Source organism: Heloderma suspectum, chromosome 6, assembly GCF_057233095.1.
Source record: "Heloderma suspectum isolate Gila_16-S chromosome 6, 16-S_ref, whole genome shotgun sequence".
NCBI lineage: Eukaryota > Metazoa > Chordata > Lepidosauria > Squamata > Helodermatidae > Heloderma > Heloderma suspectum.
The window spans coordinates 50,988,757-51,006,982 of record NC_139463.1 but is presented as its reverse complement, the minus strand read 5'-3'; the positions used below and the strand labels follow the sequence as shown (position 1 = coordinate 51,006,982).

General features: G+C 49.4%; 1 protein-coding gene across 1 annotated transcript; it reads right to left on the bottom strand.

Annotated features, from left to right (window-relative positions):
- Positions 1-5,354: 5,354 nt before the first annotated feature.
- Positions 5,355-16,581, bottom strand: IL1B (interleukin 1 beta). The gene is made up of 7 exons (XM_084804254.1): positions 16,504-16,581; positions 14,279-14,363; positions 11,670-11,724; positions 10,490-10,700; positions 9,224-9,394; positions 8,925-9,061; positions 5,355-6,407 (listed from the first exon to the last, which is right to left on the bottom strand). Exons 2-7 carry the CDS (start codon positions 14,323-14,325, stop codon positions 6,195-6,197), a joined length of 834 nt encoding a protein of 277 aa, XP_084660380.1. The 5' UTR covers positions 14,326-14,363; positions 16,504-16,581; the 3' UTR covers positions 5,355-6,194.
- Between the last annotated feature and the right edge of the window lie 1,645 nt (positions 16,582-18,226).

Here is an 18,226-nt window from a genome sequence, read left to right as displayed (position 1 = left end):
TTCTCAGCCTTAGCCTTCCTGACGCTATCCCTGCAATTCTGTGCTACCTGCCTGTACTCTTCCTTTGTTACTTGGCCTTCTTTCCACTTCCTATATGTGTCCTTTTTTGTTTTCAGGTCATCTGTAAGCTTTTTGTGAAGCCACACTGGCTTCTTCTGTTGTCTTTCACCTTTTCTTCTTGTTGGAATTGTTTGTAATTGTGCCTTGAGAATTTCCTTTTTTAAAAGCTCCCACCCATCTTGGACTCCTTTTCTCGTTAGCATTGCTTGCCTTGGGACCTTACTGAATTACCCCCTCTATGGTAACCTGGGCAGTCCCATCCTAGCCAACATGGCTGCTACATGAGGCCACCCAAAGGGAAAGGGGTGGTTCCTCAGAGGGCAGCCTAGATATACAGGAAAAGAGGGGGGGGGAATCCCCAAATGGGAAGACTTGGGGGTATCCCCCAAACCCAATTCCTCCTACTGGGGATCCTTTCAGTTGTTAGGGGTAATTTGGGAGTGGTTAATTAAAAGAGGGGGAAATGCTTCCTTTGGTCCAAATTACCCCCTCCCACACAGTGACTATTCAATCTGTGAAGAGAGCAGATCCGCAGCAGTTTATACAATCCAGCCAGGGAAAGGAACTGGGGTTGCCATCCCATATTTGCTCCCCCGTCCCATACTTTCCTTCATAACCGGTGTGTTGTAATGGTTAGAGTGTTGGACTCAGGAGATGCAGGTTCTTGTCCCCACTCAGCCGTGGAAGCTCACTGGGTGCCTTTGGGGCAGTCACTGTCTCTCAGCCTAACCTCCCTCACAGGGTTGTTGTGAGGACAAAATGGAGAGGAGGAGGACCATGTACGCTGCCTTGGGCTCCTTGCAAGAGGAGAAAAGGCAGCAAATAAGTGTAATAATAATAAATAATGAATGGAGCAGGCCCATCCCTGTCCGCGCTGTTTCCTCTGAACTCTCCAAGGCAGTGTGGAAAAGAGGTTCGCTCCACATGCTCTGCTGAAGGGCTTCGGGGGACCTAAGGGGATGACTATGGGCTACCTCCACTATCAGAAGCAGTGTTACCTGTGTACGCCAATTGCTGGGGAACATGGGCGGGAGGGTGCTGCTGCACTTGTGTCCTGCTTGTGGGTTTCCCTTGGGCAGCTTGTTGGACATTGTGGGAACAGAATGCTGGACGACAATGCTGGACCTTTGGTCCGATGCAGCAGGGCTCTTTTTGTGTTCTACAAGTGGGGGGGATGGCAGGAGCCACACGCTGCTGAGAGGATTCACACGCCCCCAAACATTTGTGAGTCAGTCAGTGAGGCCTCTGACCTCCCGCGTGCATGAAAAAGCAGACAGCAGATCCCAGGGTCAGGGAAAAGCCCCTGCAAGGGCCTTTGTCACGTGTGCCGTGTTGCCAAACCTTTGCCCCTTGCCTTTCTCATCGGGGTGGGGTGGCCTTGTGGGCTGGGGGCGGCATCCTGCAGGCTGGGCGGGCAGCATGGAGCCATGGCGGAGCCCTGGAGCCCTGCAGCAGAGCCCCATTTGGCACGCGGAAGCCCCTGGCCCCGTCGCTGGCCGCATCCGCAGGCCGAGCTGGGAAAGAGCTTGAAGACCTGCAGAGAATCAGTGCGGAGAGCAGTAAAACCAACATTCCGGAGGCTGATGGGAGGAGCACATGAACTCAAGTTGCGCATATTTCGAGAAAGGCAATGATTTGTCTTGTTCTGGAATACTTTAAACTGGAGGAGAATTTTGGCTAGGCAAGAAATACTGGCTTCAGCGTAAGCACTACTCAAGTGATTGCCGCACTGCTGACTGCATTCTTTCAGCTTTTGGTATAATTATTTTGCGTGACTTTTTAATATTAAGCTCAGTAACAGGGCAATCCTACCTCTAGAGTCGGAGTCTTCCGAGGTCCGAGTGTCCAACATATCTAAAGTCCTGCTGGGCTCCTGTTGGCCGGACAGAAATGAGGGAGGAGCATTGCCAGCAATGGGAGGGAAGTGTTCATGCCAGCCAGTCCTGGGCCAGGGAGGTGAGCGTTGCAGAACTTTCCACAGGGCCCAGAAGGGGGATTTGAGGTCAGATCTCCTCCTCTGTGGTCGGAGCTCTGTCTTTGACCTCAGAGGGGGAGACCCAACATTTCCTATGACCCTGGGATTCCTTCTGAGGGGCTATAGGACTGCTCTGTTAAAAAAAAACAGTTGGTGAGAAGTTGCTTGCTATCACTTCTGTGGCTCTCTCAGAAAAATAATACTGCTGGAAGAGTTGCTTCCACACTAGTCCTTTTCTCCAGAATTGCTACCTTTTGTACACTCATTTCTTATGGAATGTCCATACAATATTTTCATCCCATTGAAGTTCAGCATATTTAAACAATCACTTCCTCTTTGCAAGCTCAGCCCATTTTATAGCTTCTTGACATGTGGCATTCCAGAGAGGTTGTTCAAGGGGCAAATAGTCATCACTAATCCTCCAGCTGGGATCAGTAGGAAGAAATAAAACAGGCTGAAGTCTATAAATGTTTAATTGACATGCCAGGGACCATTTCGGAATTAGCCTTTCTTTGAGAAAGCACAGGAGGCCCTTTGCAGTTGCTGGATAATGTAGGGCTGTGTGGAAGGGAGCACAGCGCCAAGTTCCCCAGCTCCGGCCCTGCGTGCGTAGGGGACTCGCCAGCCGCTGGCCTTGTCGACGCTCCCTGCTCCCGGTGGGCGCAGGACTGGCCGATGAAAGGACGGTCCTGCAAATCACTTTGGCGCCCGATTGGCCAGTGCACTGAAGGAGAGGGGGAGGAGCCATTCTTTCGTTTGTCGCTGACCAACAGCTGAATTGAGGACATAAAGAAAGCTGCTGCTGCTGCTGACTGCTGCCAAGGTGGCGGATTGTTGTCAGAGGCGCTAGGCCTCTGTTGTGTTTCACACTCCAGTAAATAGTTTATTCTCGTGACACTTAGTAGAAGCCAGAGAAACTGTGCAGTCTCTGTTGCAGCAGTGGGCTATCCTGGCAGGTGTGCAGAATACAGCCCTAAGTTTCCTGTGCTTAGGGTTCTCTTAGCAACATTCTGAACCTTTTAAAAACAAACTTCAGGCTTAGGGCACAATCCTATGGCTGCTAGACAGTGGCTAGACAGCCATAGGATCATTTGGTTTCTGGGAACTGACCTTGGAGCCCGCACTCCGAGGTCGGTTCCCGGAAAACTGCCTCCCTTCCTGCTCCCCCGCTGCCTTGTAGGCGTTGCGGATCCTCCCCAGGAGATCCTATGTATCGTCTGGCCTCGCCCCGAAGTCTCACAGCTAGACAGCTGAAATCGGCCATCTAGCCACGAGTACAGGGAGGCTGGAACGCAGAGGAGATCTGCTCCACGCTCTGCCTGCCCTGCGTCGGATAGGCAGTCACCTCCAAGTTTGGAGGTGGCCGCCTCTCCACATAGGATTGCTCCCTCAGATATGTAATTGAGACTTAGGCCTGGAGCGTGGAAGCAGTCTGGGAAGGTTATTCTCTGCAACAAAGAGGGCAGAGAACCCAGACCGGAGTTAAAGTTGGGTGTGTGAGCATCCCTTGATTTGCCAGCAGTGTCAGGGTCTCAGCCCCACTGCCACCTCGTCAGTGCAGCGGCTCACGACACCTCCTCCAAGTCCCAGTGTAGAGATGTATATATCTGGGTCTCCCACCCCCGCCCCCCAGGATGTGCCCAGGGCCCTCCACTGGGGTCTTGGAATCTCTTTGTGCCATTCCACCATGAGAAAGTTCAACCTTTAAAGATGGCCTAAGAATGATTTTGAATTAAAACATTGCAAGATCCTTCACAAAAATGTTCTTTTCTATTATGCTCACATTTGTCAGAGTAAAGCCTAGATATTGACCTTGTCTATGCAGCCATAGAAGTATCTGCAACCTGAGCTTCTGGCAAGTAGCTGGCATGGAGAAAATGGTCATCAGAGATAATGAAGAGTCAAGGAAGGGCATGATTTCAGGTTTCATCTCATCTTGGGATAGTCTGACCCTATGCTGAAATGGATCCAGGGCCCTGCCAGCCTCTTCATCCAGAAGCAGGTGCCCTTCATGCCTTCCAAGGGCTCTTGTAGCTGTCCTGACAGCAGAGCCATTTTTCTCCTTGAGCAGGCAGGACACAGGACCATCCCTTGGTCCAGGCCAATATGTCAGAACACCCTGGGCTAATCATAGGATAGTGAGTCCATCCTAGACTAGGGGCTTTTATCCTGCGACTGAGATTGCTCCTTCATGAAATTTGCGGGCCCTTTACATGACGCTGTGATCATTCACGTCCCCTGCACTAAATGCCCTTTGTTCCTTTTCTAAATTGATCGCAGATAATGAGCTATCAAATTACCCCGTTGTGTTCCGCTTGAGTTTCCTCCGTGAAAAGAGTAAAAGCGGCAAGAAGAGGAGTGAGATCAGTGAAAGATAATGGAAGGCTCAGATATGGGGAGAAGAACGGGGAAGGGAGTGGGGGAATAGGAAGTGCTATAAAGGGAGTCAGTTGTGATCCTGCATTTAAAACGGAAGCAGAAAGCCCCGTTCTAAATGCAGGATTTTAGGCTGGTGTAGACATGCCCTAGAAGAAAGGAGGAATAAGAGTCTGTGTGCTGCTGTATGCAAGGAGAGAGCGATAATGTCAAATGCTACACAGTTAAGCAAGAGTCTCAGGGCATCTGTGCACAAGATGAACTGGTGCGGCAAAATTCCCAGTAGCTGGAAACGTGACATAAGCACCAGGCTGAGGGAATCTGCAAGAAGCACAATGGAGGGGGAGATGAAGGCATTTGAGTGCCCTTGCCCCCCATGCACGAAGCCCACAACTATTTCTCCATGACGGGGGAAAAATTACATTGGAATCCATACCGAGAGCAGCAGAGCATCACCAAATCAGCTGCCTTGGACTGAACCCCCTGGTCCTTCTAGGCAAGTACTGTTGACAGTGACTGGCAGCCGTGGCTCTCCAGCATTTCAGACAGGATTTTCTCCAACCCTGCCTGGAGATGCCAGGGACTGAACCTGGGTGGGGCCTTCTGCATGCAAAGCAGGGGCTCTACCACGGAGCTCCAGCCCCTCCCCCAAAAGGCACTGAAATGCAAGATACATTTCTTTTTAGAATTACCACATTGCGTAACTCGGAACAAAGGAACAGGCAGCCTCAATCTTTGATTCAGACAAGGCATGCCTGTGTAGACATACTGATCTCTGGATGTGCACAGTCTCATCGAGCGGCTGGCAATGTTGCGTTGGTGCCAGGGATTCTGGCACCATCTCCTTGGGTGGCTGAGCTGGTGGTGAGTCCATTTTCTTTTTATCCTGCACGTTCAGCAGTGTGTCAGACAGAGGTGTGGCAAACCACAAACAGATAGGGGCGGCTGTTCATACAGGCTGAATTTATTCATTTTATTTGTACCCTGCCTTTCTACCAAGAAAAATGGCACTCAAGGCGGCTTACAATCATAAATAAAACTTGATGAAAACAATAATAAAATAAATGCATTAAAATACAGTAACAAACACAACAGTAAGAATAAAAATAGCATTCAATCCAACAGATCCACTTACACAGTAAAGGTCTTTGCCTGGTGGCAGAAGAACAACAGAGAAGGAGCGAACGTGGCCTCCCTTGGCAGGAGGCTCCACAGCCACCAAGAAGGCCCTCTTTCGCGCAGCCACCAAACGCGTCTCTGAAGGTGGCGGTTTCGAAAGAAGGTCTCCCAGAGTTCCTAAGAGCTGGCAGGCTCGTATGGGAGAAGGAGGTCTTTCAGGTAGCCCAGTCCTAAGCCATGTAGAGCTTTACAGGTCATAACCAGCACTTTGAATTCTCCCAGAAACTTTATTCAAACAACCAAGACACACTTGCAAAATAATTATTAAATTATTAATAAATACATTAATTAAATATAAATCCTCATTTATAATAATCCATTTTACATCTCTCCCCCTTACTCTTTAAACAATACAAATTGGACAGCACATTCAATAGAATTTGGCAGGCAGTCTGTTTCATAGACTACTTCGTCTTTTTTAATATTGAGACCCAGTGAGGAAATTTCTTATGAAGAGTTCTCACATCATTAAGTGCTTTCTCCTAGATTCCAGGAGACTTCTGCTCCCTCCCAGAGAAAGAAGACCTTACATAGTACAGGCCATGGAAATGCAAGACATAACAAGCTTCAGATCTAGAAGGCCCCAAATCACCATTGAAACATATTATAAGGACTGGCTTGTGACCTTATAATCCACAATGAAGACTTCCCCAAGCCGGTTAGTCATGCCAACAGGCTCGTCAGAGTTGGAGGAGGTACAGATGAACCAGTGAGGGAAGGCAGCAGATTCAAACCTCGTGTGATTTCCAATGACAACTCTGTAGAAAAGGAAGCGGCCCAGCCTAGATTTGTCAAGGTCCCCTTGGATGCTGGCCTCCTGTAGGTGGAAAAATGAGGCTGATGATTACATGGGAAGAATGTCTTTTTCTTAAGTGACAGGTGTGGGTTTTGGGGTGGGGAGGTGACCCAGGCATGGCTCCAACCAGTGCACACAGCATCTGCAACCCGCAACCCCCCACATAACTGTTCTGACTAGCATAACATACTCTTCACTCTGACTCAGATTGGGTATCGCAGTGGGGGTGCCCTCTGCGGGGTTTCCAACAGAGGGGAGCTTGGCGCCCAAGACCACACCCTGGAGGAGCCCCAAGAAGTGGCGCGGGCTGGACCGGGAGCCCTGCGGGCTGAAGATGCTGCACCCCTGCTTTGCGGTCCTGGACCTCTAGCCACTCATCTCCTCGTCGCAAGCCCTCATTTCAAGGGAGGTGGATCGCCTTGGCTGGTGCTACAGGAGTGCAACACGAGAGTCGCCCTTTGGGCTGAACTAATTCTTCGCCCTAACGTGCATAAGCAGCAGTCACAGGATTGATTCCCTTCTCTGGCCTCGCAGATCCTCAGACCAAGCACAATGAGCTGTAATAATAGGGGTCAAGCGAAATATTACTTGGAATGCTTGTCCACTACCAGACCACATGTCTTCCCTGTTTCTGCTATTGACATGTTGTTGGGGCAGAAGTGTGCCACATCGCAGATGTCATTGGCTACCACATGTGCATGTGGTTTATTGCTATTGTTGTTGAATTTGGGGAAGCCAACATGGATTTCTCAGGAACAAGTTCTGCCTGACTAATTTTATTTCATTTTTCAATTGGGTAACATCCTTAGTAGATCATGGAAATGACACTAATGGACATAGTATATCTTGACATCATAAAGGCACTAATGGACATAGTATATCTTGACATCATAAAGGCATTTGACCAAGTGCCCTGTGGCATTCTGATTAGCAAGTTAAGTGTGGGACAAGTTCAGAGAAGGGCAACAAAGATGATTGAGGACTAGAAACTATGTAGTATGAGGAAAGACTGAAGGAACTGCTTTATGTTTAGCCTTACATGGAGAAGACTGAGGGGGCATACGATAGCACTTTTCAAGTTTCTAAAAGGTTATCACACAGAAGAGGGCCTCAACCTGTTCTCAATCCAAGACTGTAGGACACAAAATAACAGGCTTAAGTTACAGGAAGGCAGATTTCAGTTGAACAACAGGAAAAACTTGCTAAGAGTCAGAGCGGTCAGACAAGGGAACCAATTGCCTAGGGAGGTGGTGGACTCTCCATCACTGGAGGCATTCAAGCAGAGACTGGACAGGGATGCTTTCAACTGGATTCCTGCACTGAGCAGGCATTTGGACTCAATGGCCTAAATTGCCCCTTTCAACTCTATGATTCCAAGAAGACCTTATTTGTAGATGCAGGTAAAAGACATGGATTTGTAGCAGCCATGCATTTCAGGTCATGTCTAGTTTGAGAGCATCTCTACACCAGCCTAAAACTGCACATTTAAAATGGGGCTTTCTGCTTCCATTTTAAATTCGGGATCACGACGGACTCCCTCTACACGTGCTTCCCCCCTTATCTGAGTCTTCCATATGTTTCATTACCCAGCCGCTAGATGGCGCTTGTTGTCTAGTTCCTCTTATTCCTTTTCCTTTTCCTTTTTTACGAGAGAACTCAAGCGGAACTAAAATGCTGTAATTTGATAGCTCAGTATCTCCAATATTTTTAAAAAAGTAATAAAGGTCATTTAGTGTGGGAGACACCCTGGAGGTTCACGACATCATCTAAAGGACCTGCAAACTTCTGTGAGTAACCACTCTCAATAGCAGGATAAAAGCTCAATGTGAAGGAGCCCTAGGCCTAAGAAGCTACTGCAATTACAAGGTAGCAGAGCTTATCCATGGGGGCTGACGGTGAATCCGGACATGCATAACTTGAGGCTGAGCCTGCTGCGGATAACCGCATTCCACCCCCTGCCCCGCCCGTTCATGATGCTGTCTTAAGGGTCACATCTCTGGGGAATCCCTTTCTTCCTCTCTGCAGTTGATGCCAGATGATCCGCTTTCTCACCATGACATCATGGGGCCACCTCCCTTCCTCTCTGGATCAGTTTTTCAATTTTTGAAAAAACACAATGTTGTTGCTTTTTAAAAAATAAGGCAAGGAAGGCGCATTCAACTGAGCATGCTGTGCTTTACGTTTATTTTAAAGCAGGCTGCTCGTTTGACGTGTGGAGGGGCAAAACAATCAACTGAATCCATGTTGAGTTTATTGTATTTAATTTGTTTGCATCCTGATGTGTGTGGGGGGCGGGGGCCCAGAGAAGCTGCGGTGGGCCTCTGCTCTGTAGGTACATGGCCACCCTGAAGCAGCCGAGTCTCCATCCCTGAGGGCAAGGGCACCAGCAGCACGAAGGGGCAGGAGTGGTGGAGGCGCAAGGGCTGAGTGCTCCCGCCCCCGGGTCACCAAGGGAGAGGGGCCCGTCCCAAGATTGCCTTGCTCAGGCTCCCCTTCGCTTTATTTCCGAACAGCAGCAGGTGCAAAGAAGCCACTCACCTCCAGCTGCAGCACTGGCTGCCCTCCTTTCTGCACGCAAGACAAATAGAGTTTCTTCCCTTTGATGCTCAGGGCAACGGGGGTTTTCTCAGTGCCTGCCTCCATTTTTGGGCGATACACAGACATTTTTAGCCTCACTGAAAAATATGGGAAAATATCAGTGGCAAGAACCGAGGTTATGCGTTCTGTTTGGCCTAATGCTGGGCAGAAAATGGTCCCGAAAGTGGGTTCATTTCCACTGTTCTAGGACTGAGCAACAATAGGCATAGGTGGGAAAAGGGCAGCAACTGGGACCTTACCTGCGTGGCTGATGTTGGGACCTTGTAGGTGAATGGCCACCAACTGTGCAGGCTCATGCAAGACAAGAGACTTGTGGTCAATGTCTTGGATATCACAGCAGATGTCTTCTGAGAATTGGTAGATGGAATCTGCTGCATGTGTGAATTCAGAGATGTCAAAATCCACTGGTTCTGAAAAGAAAAATATGCTCCAGGTTGAGATTCATTTTCATCTGAAATGTAACATCACCGAGGCTCACCACTGCTGCAGCTCCACATCCAGCGAGTCAAATCCCCTGCTCCCCATTCTTGCTTGGAATTAGCTCCCTCCCTCCCTGAAGTGTTTGAAGAGGTCATGTTCTCCGTGAGGCCTATTCCACCCCCAAAGCGGCCCTGTTTGGAGAATCCCTGGTTTCTATTCATCCTCTTTAGTAAAACATTCACCACTGTGGCCCCCAAGACAGACCCTTCTTGTGCTGGCAAGCGATGATGATGAGCCTTTCAGGTTTTACGATTGTTTGTGACAGATTCGCATAGAGGAAGCTGGAGAAGGAGGAAAGTAATTAAGCGGAAGCTGGATACATTTTTCCTTTCCTTTGATGATCCTCCTTTACTCTGGCAGTTAAAGGGGCAACACTCTTTTGAAAGATTGTTTGCATTTCTAAATAAAAGGAAAAGGCTGCATTTCAGCTGGCTTTTGTTAAAGCTCACTCTGCTTTCCAAGTCGAACCTATGCCACCAGAAGCAAGCACCGCTGTGTCCAATGGAGCTTACTCCTAGGTAACTATGCATAAGGCTGCACTGTGCTATCCACTGTGCGTGGCTCAGCAGTGTAGTACATGCTTGGCATGCAGACGGTCCCCGGTTCAATCACCAGCATCTCCAGGTAGGACCAGGAAAAGCTCCTGCCTGAAACCCTGGAGAGCTGCGGCTGCTTAGTGCCAACAGTGCTGGGCTGGATAGACTCAGGGTCTGGCTCGGTACCAGGCAGTTTCGGACGTTCCTGGGGGGTGCGTGCCCATGCCCTGTCACGGGGAGCTCCTGCACCGCAGAGTGCGCCACACCGCGTGTAGCCCTGGAGTGGTGGTGGAGGAGCAGCAGCTGTGTCTCCCGGGTGTGTGCATGCGTGCGCGCGCCTGTGCCTGTGGCTGCTCAGTCAGGGATTGGCCAGTCACTGGGAGAGAACACCTTGCTCTCCTCTGCCTGCGGGGAGAGACAGAGAGGCCTCCCTGGGATTTCCCGCAGCAACCGAGCCGGGACGGCGGCCATCTGGTGCTCATACTGTACCTAAGACAGTGCTGAGGAGGTCCATCAGGTCGTCATCAGTGAAAAGCTGAGCAGCTGTGGGGCGCATCTTCATCTTCTCAATCGCAACCACAATCACCACAGCCTTTCGGAAGCCCTGGACTAAAGTATTCTTGGTGAGCTTCACCTGAGCGCCCACGTCACAGGCGCGGGGATGGCGGCAAGCCTGATGGCTCAGCCCAGGAAAGGCATTCTGTGGGCAAAACAGAAACCAGCTGAAGCCTCCTGATAAGCCACGGCTCCCTGAAGAGCTGCGCCAATGCCTCGGTGGCCAGAGCGGCGGCGGCAGAGTTCCCTCCTGCCCACCCAGGGACAGGAAGTCTTGGGGAGGAAAAATCAAGGGAGGCTCTTGCAGGCCCAAGCAAGGGCTCCCTTAAGCGCAGGATGAGCCCTCAGGAGCATTGCAGGGGCTGTTTGGCAGACACCAACGCCCCTTTCCTCCTTGTGAATATGAACACACTGTGGCAGGTCAGGACAGAAATGCCTTGTGTGGAGGGAAAGGCAAACCTAAAACTGGGATGTGCCAAATGAATTCCTCAAAGGCCAGAAGGCTGCAGTCCAGTTTTGATGGTGACCTCTAACAAAAGTTTGTGGCACTGAGCAGCGGGGCACTGCTGATGTGGCCACGAGGTGAAGGGGAGGTGGCTGTCTGTGGGGCACAGATCACACTCGTCTTTTGCAAGAGACCTTGACCCTGAGCAGCAACCAGAATGCTGACACAGCTGGATCCGTGCGACCAGCAGCACAAGCCTGACCCAAGACCGGACCCTGAGCCGTCAGGGCCGTGTTGTCCAGGAGCCCCTTTGGCTGGAGCTCTCTGAGCTGGGCCCCGAGAGAGGTTCCCCTGAGAACCACCCCCCTTTCCCCAAGGGCCTCACGCTCACCAGTGCAGTGCAGAAGGCAGAGTGCTGGGCTCCGAGTGAAGGAGCTGCCCATTCAAGGCACTGCACTCCTCAGGAAGGTGGTGGAGCCTGGGAAGGAGGGTCTGGCTGGCCCAAGGGGGAGAAAAGGCCCCTGTTGGGGTCCAGACCTTGTTGGAACCCAATATCCAGAGTCTTGCAGCTCTGGCTTGGTGCTCACTAAGCCACGCTCAGGGGGCATCCATTGGATCCTCACCCCACCCAGTCTTGGGGTCAGAAAACAGCAGGGTGGAGCTTATTACCTTCATCAAGCCAGGCGGGTCTGCCTCGTAGAACTGCATCTCATTCGCACTGTAACTGACAAGCAAGACAAGCAAGTCAGATATGGCAAAAGGAATCACTGTTATAGTAGAACTAGAATGACTACTAGTATCATGTACCACACATGTATTAAACTATGTGTTATATTTGGCTCTTGGTCGCACCAGAGGATGCTAGTGGGATTGTTCCAGCTTTCCAGAAATGAGCTTGGGGTGAGAATCCTGTGTTCTCTACAAGGCTGGAATTTATGTGGTTCTCTGCATGGCAGGAATTTACATTCCTTAAAAATATCTGGGAAAAGCAGCAGAAGGGATTGTGTGAGAGAAAGTGTGATGTGTTCTCCAGTCCCACGGAAGGCAATGGGACTCCATCAATGAATTAAGTTTTTAAAATCCCCGTGGTTCAGGCAGGCCTCCTTCTCTCTGGATTGTGCCTCAACAGTTTAAATATTATAAAAAGGGCCAACATGGTGCCTTTGAAAATGTATCAGAGCCACCCTGATTTCCAGATGTCGTTTTCAAAGAATTGACATCAACATATCCAGGTTAGGGTCAGTTTGTGGCAACTGTCACTCACAGGTGACTCCCACTAATAGGGTAACTGAATTCTATGTATGCGCTCATTTCAGATATTCCTGCTGCCGGAGTGCTCACAGGGGCGCCCTGCGCGTGGCTGGCGGGGCACTCTGGGCGCCGCCGGGCGTCTTTCTGCCTGAACATGCATCCGATCACGCTCCAAGGCAGCTCACCCTACCAAATGTGCCAAACAAAGGAGTGAAATCAGCTGAATAAAAAGGTGAACTTTGATCCAGAATGCAGGAAGGTGTGTCATTTCCCCTTTTATACACAGAGGGAAAAATTTCAGCAAGATTAAAGCAGAGTTAGGATGGTTTATTGTCCAAAGGCCTTTCAAAAAAGGAAGGTCTTTGCCATACAACGAGTCACCATTAAAGAACAGGCCAGGCTGGCTTCCCTGAGGAGGGAGCACTGGAACGCCTGTGAAGCCCATCCCGCACTGGTGGGCTTCCCCAGCAGACCTGTCTCTGACATTGGACTTTCAAGAGGGCCCCCACGAAAAATTTTTAGTAAGCGGGTAGGCACATGTGGGGAGAAGTACTCCTTCAAGTATCCTGGTCCTACACTGTGAAGGGTTTTCAAAGTTATCACCAGCACCGCTGAAGTGAGCCTGGCAACAAATCAGAGGCCAATGCAGTTGTTTCAGCAAAGGGGGCCCGCGCGCCCAAGAAACAGCTCCGGTTAATAACCTGGCTGCCAGGTGAAGTTCCGCACACGTTTCAGAGGCGAGCCCACGCGGAGCACGAGGTGCCACCAGATTGCTTCCTGGCGCGCTCTTTGCTGGCCTGGCGCCACCTCTCTTCCCACGGCTTCTGAGCGCAACTCCAGGTGCTGGCTCTTGTCCGTCAGGTTCTAATCAGTTTGGCGCCAGCCAGCCTGACGGCCTCCTTGCATGTGGACCTGCCCCTAGTCTAAGATCTGCTTTGGAGGCCTTGCTGTATATCCTGCCACCAAAAGAGACCAGACTGATTGGTGGGAACATGGGACAGGGCCTTTTCTGTGGCAGCACCCTGACTTACCGGCTTCATCTTAATTTAGTTTTATTTATTTATTTATTTATTTATTTTTATTAGTTACATTTATATCCCTCCTTTCCTCCTCAGAGCCTAAAGGCCAAGCCCAAGACAACCCTCCTCCTCTGCATTTCATCCTCACAATGACCCTGTGAGGTAGGTTAGGCTGAGAGCCAGTGACTGGCCCAAAGTCACCCAGTGAGCTTCATGGCCCAGTGGGGGCTTGAACCCAGGTATCCAGAGTTCCAGTCCAACACACTGGGCAGGCTGTTAAACCCTTTTTGGGGTTCTACATTACTTTTGGATAATTTTAAATGTAATTACTTCTACTTCCTGTTTTTTAAAGATGGTTTTTCTCTTGTTCCTAATTTGTTATTATGTTTGTTTTAAAAAAGATTAATTTTTAAAATTGCAACTCACCTTGGGCTGAAAGGCGACTCATGAATAATGCTACAAATGAATAAATGCAATATACTGGTGAAACAACGCTGCAGGGTCCCGGGTGCCTCCCTTGGCAGTGTCACTTGTATGCCAGCAGTATGGGGGACAAGACAGAATCCTGAGGGAGGCCACAGGCCAGCCACAGTGTTGCACAAAAGTCCCTCAGCAACACCTTCTGGAACCACGTCTCCAGAAAGGACCAGAGCCACTTTAACGCCAGGGCCCTCAAGTCCGATCCCAGCCAGGTGTTCCAGAAGGGTGTTGTGGTTATGGTATCCAAAGCTGCTGGCAGGTTTGGCAGAGATGTGCCCCTTCTGCTCAGCCCCTGTTGTAGATATTCTACTAGGACAATCACAGCTCTTTTTGTTCCATATCTGGGCTGAAAACTGGACTGAAATGGTTCTAGATAACCCATATCATCCAGAAATATCTGGACCTGAGTGGCCATGTCAGTACAGGTCATGGCAATAATGCAGCCATTAGCAGCAGCAAGTAACAGCAGAGCATCCTGAACACATGGCTCAGATCCTGAACATCCATGGCTCAGGTATCTTTGGTTACCTGCAGAAGTCCATCATCTCGTCTTGGCACTCAGGGACTCTGGCCATGGGGCTTCTTCACCAGGAAGCAGAAAATGGAAGTGCTCCTGCAGGGAGAAGAGAACCAACTGGCAACTGAACAAGGCTTTGACTCAAACAGAATTGTGGCTCCAGGACCATTTGCACAGAGTATGGCCTGCTTAGTGCCAATCCCACCAGAAAATGGGTTTGTACAGCTGTTATAGCCCTGCAAAATATAATGCATGGCAGCCAACACAGGAGCAGAATGCTGCCATGGAACCCCACTCTAGCAGAGATTTTAAATAAAGAGCCAGTGCGTAGCCCCACTGTGGTGACAGAGAAACGACAGAAAACAAGCAACCCCCTTCTTCACTGAGAAACTGGAGAGAATTTGCAGGCAGTTTAAACAGGAGCCTCTGCTGAGCTGGTGCTTCTGCCCCCTTGGCAGCCCAGCCCCCTTTCCTTGCACGTGTCCTCTGCCTTTACACCCACTTCTTGATGTTCACCTGCTCTCCTCTCTGGTCCATAGCAAACAGGTTGAAGGGGATGAAGTCCCAGAGTGTGCAAAATAACACTCTAACATGGAGCCAAAAGAAAGCAGGCAGATCAAGAGCATAAATGTCTTCAAATACTAATCTGCACCATCTATTCCTGCCGCAGAATGTGAGTTCACAAAATTCCCAGGATCTTCTGGGAAGAGGGAATGACAATTAAGCCTGTAGCATAGATCTGCCTAGAGAGCTAGGGGCCTTTGCAGAGAAACTTGATTCAGGACTGGAACTCCATCTCAGGTGAGGCGGTTGTTTCTGGAAGCTTTTAAGACTTCAGCCCAAAGGCAGGTGGTCAAGACATGCCACCACCCCCGAACGCCTCCCTCCATTATTCCCATCTGGTAATGCCCAGTTACCACACAAATAATTTACCACACAATCTTCTTTCTTTTGAGGGTCTGAGAATAAGAAAGCAATGTGTTTGGAAAACAACATAACTGACCAGTTGGTGTACCTAAACTCTGTGGTTTAGGCACTGTGGCCAAGTGTTGGTGGAAATTTGGCTAGCCTCGCTACTTCACCTGAAACTATTTGTGGCATTCCCAAAGGAGGTGGGAGCCAGCTGTCACGAGCAGCTAATGAGGCCAAGCTACAAAGGGGAAAAAACTGACCAAGAACAGAAGGAAGGAGGAGAAGACAAGGAGTCCTGTGTGTGAAGCTATGGCAGGCAAGTTTTGCTTGGAAAGACTATAGAGACTATAGTCCATTAGAGGTGGACTACTTGAGCCTGAGACTATGAGCTCCTTCACATGGAACTTTTATCCTGCAATTGAGATTGCTCCCTCGCAGGCTCTTTACATGACACCATAACCCTCCAGGGCATCTTCTGCACCCTTTGTTCCATTTTTAAATAGATCGCAGAGAATGAGCTATCAAATTATCCCTGGTGTTCCGCTTGAGTTCTCTCCATGAAAAGAGGAAAAGTGGCAAGAAGAAGAGCGAGATCAATGAAAGATAATGGAAGACGCAGATGTGGGGAGAAGGAGTGGGAAAGGCGGTGGGGAGGAAGCGCGTGTAAATGGAGTCAGTTGTGATCCTGCATTTATAACAGAAGCACAATGCCCTGTTTTAAATGCAGGATTTTAGGCTGGTGTAGAGATGCTCTATATATGAGGAAAACGTCAGCCTCTATGATGAGCCACCTATCGCTGGTTTAAGGCCAAGTTGGAAAATATTTAACTTTCTCAAAGAGTTTAGAAAGACTAAACTAACTCGAAGAGGTGTTATATTTAATAGCTTATCACACAACCTTTCATTCTGAATGGTCTGATAATACAGAGTTCAAATTATTGGGGAGGGGCAGGGAAAGTAATTACATTCACAAGCCCTCCCCGCGACCTCCCAATTCTGTTCAAATGGCACCCCTCTCCTGTAGTCTTCTAAAGAAGGAACTAGGAGAGCTGCCACAAAACGTAACGTGAGCCCTGCGTTGCATTTGTGACATTGGTTTGTCAGCTCAGGGCTTGTTTCTGCTCCTCCACTTCAGATGGACCACCTGGCTGCTAAATCCTGAACAAACACTTTGTTTTCACTATGAATCCTCAGCCAGATGCCTGTCATCTTAATTCGTATAGGGAATGTTGACTGAATTCTGATAAGCTAGTCATAAACACAGCTTTGCTGATGATTCCTATTCCTCCCCTCCAACACACATAAGCCAACGCAGATGTGGTACCTGTCCCGAGGCGCACGCACTGGTCCTTTCCAGAGCAGAGGATCTCCAACCCTAAACCTGCTTCTCTTGCTCTAGACTGCTCTCTGCTGTAGAGCGGCTGCGCTGTTATGAGTTCCGCTGCAGCTGCTGCTGCTGCAACTTCCTCAAACCATCAGTGCCCCCCCCCGCCCTTGTGGCATTGCATAGATAGATTGTGCAAATATTGAATTTCGATTGTCGTCATCTGGAGAACTATCAAAGACTGCTTCGACTAACCTGGGTGGCACAGCCTGAGACAGTAACTCTCATGCACCCACACTTTTTATGGCTTTGTTTCCCACCCTCGCCCTGCAACAGTGGTGAATGAGCCACCAGGAGTGGGGTGGGGGAGCAACTGTCCATATGCTACTTCAGGCCCATTGAGTCACAGTTTGATCCCTATCCAGATGTCCTTTTGTCAAGGTAGACATGGAAACATACTGGCCCAAATGTTGACTGAGTTGGTGACTTCCTATTAGATCTGGAATGACCACATTTGGGGCTTGTGCTCTGATGTGGGAGAGGTTCCAGTGATGACTCATCGGAGTGTGAGAATTGGCTCTTTTCACCTCACACTTCTGCTGACAACATCCTGCCCTGATTTCCAAAAGCCACATCCTTTATAGGATTGAAACTTCCTTTGAGCAAAGCAGGAAGTCAGGCGTCATTGAAACTCCAGGCAAGCACATATTGGAGACTCCTAGATAATTGTCACTCAGCTGTGGATGCAAGAAAATTTCCAATACTGTGACATCACCCACTTCCTGTCCAGGCTTAGACTAGATGTGCATTTCGTTGCCACTCAGATAAGCAAAGCTGGCAGGAGTGTTCCAGTATTGGTGAGAAATTCACTACACTCCAAGCAGCTATGTACCAAGGTGGTTCCAGTCATGAAGACTGAGGAGATAGGATAGCGCTCTTCAAGTACTTGAAAGGTTGTCACAGAGAGGAAGGCCAGGATCTCTTCTCCATCATCCCAGAGTGCAGGACACAGAATAATGGGCTCAAGTGACAGGAAGCAGATTCCAGCTGAACATCAGGAAAAGCTTCCTGACTGTTAGAGCAATACAGCAATGGAACCCATTCTCTAGGGGTGGGGTGGGCTCTCATAGAATCATAGAATAGTAGGGTTGGAAGGGGCCTACAAGGCCATCAAGTCCAACCCCCTGCTCAATGCAGGAATCCAAGTCAGAGCATCCCTGACAAATGGCTGCCCAGCCTCATCTTGAAGGCCTCCAGTGTGGGAGAGCCCACCACCTCCCCAGGTAATTGGTTCCATTGTCGTATTGCTCGTACAGTCAGGAAGTTTTTCCTGATGTTGAGCCGGAATGTTCTCCCACACTGATGTTCTCCCACACTGGAGGCATCAAGATGAGGCTGGACAGCCATCTGTCAGGGATGCTCTGACTTGGATTCCTGCATTGAGCAGGGGGTTGGACTCGATGGCCTTTTAGGCCCCTTCCAACCCTACTATTCTATGATTCTATGTTCCCCTTCCCATCCTGCAAATATGAGCTTATGGACCCCATAGGCTAAAATGGGGTGAAAAAAGCACGCTTTCAAAACCTACAAATACCTTATACTTTTTCTGGGACACCTTCTTCTTACCTAAGATAATAAATGGTTTTCCAAGAGACTCTGTGCAAACAGAAAGTTTACTATACAGTGAACTCCACATAAGTCTATGGGGAAAAAAAACCTCAGA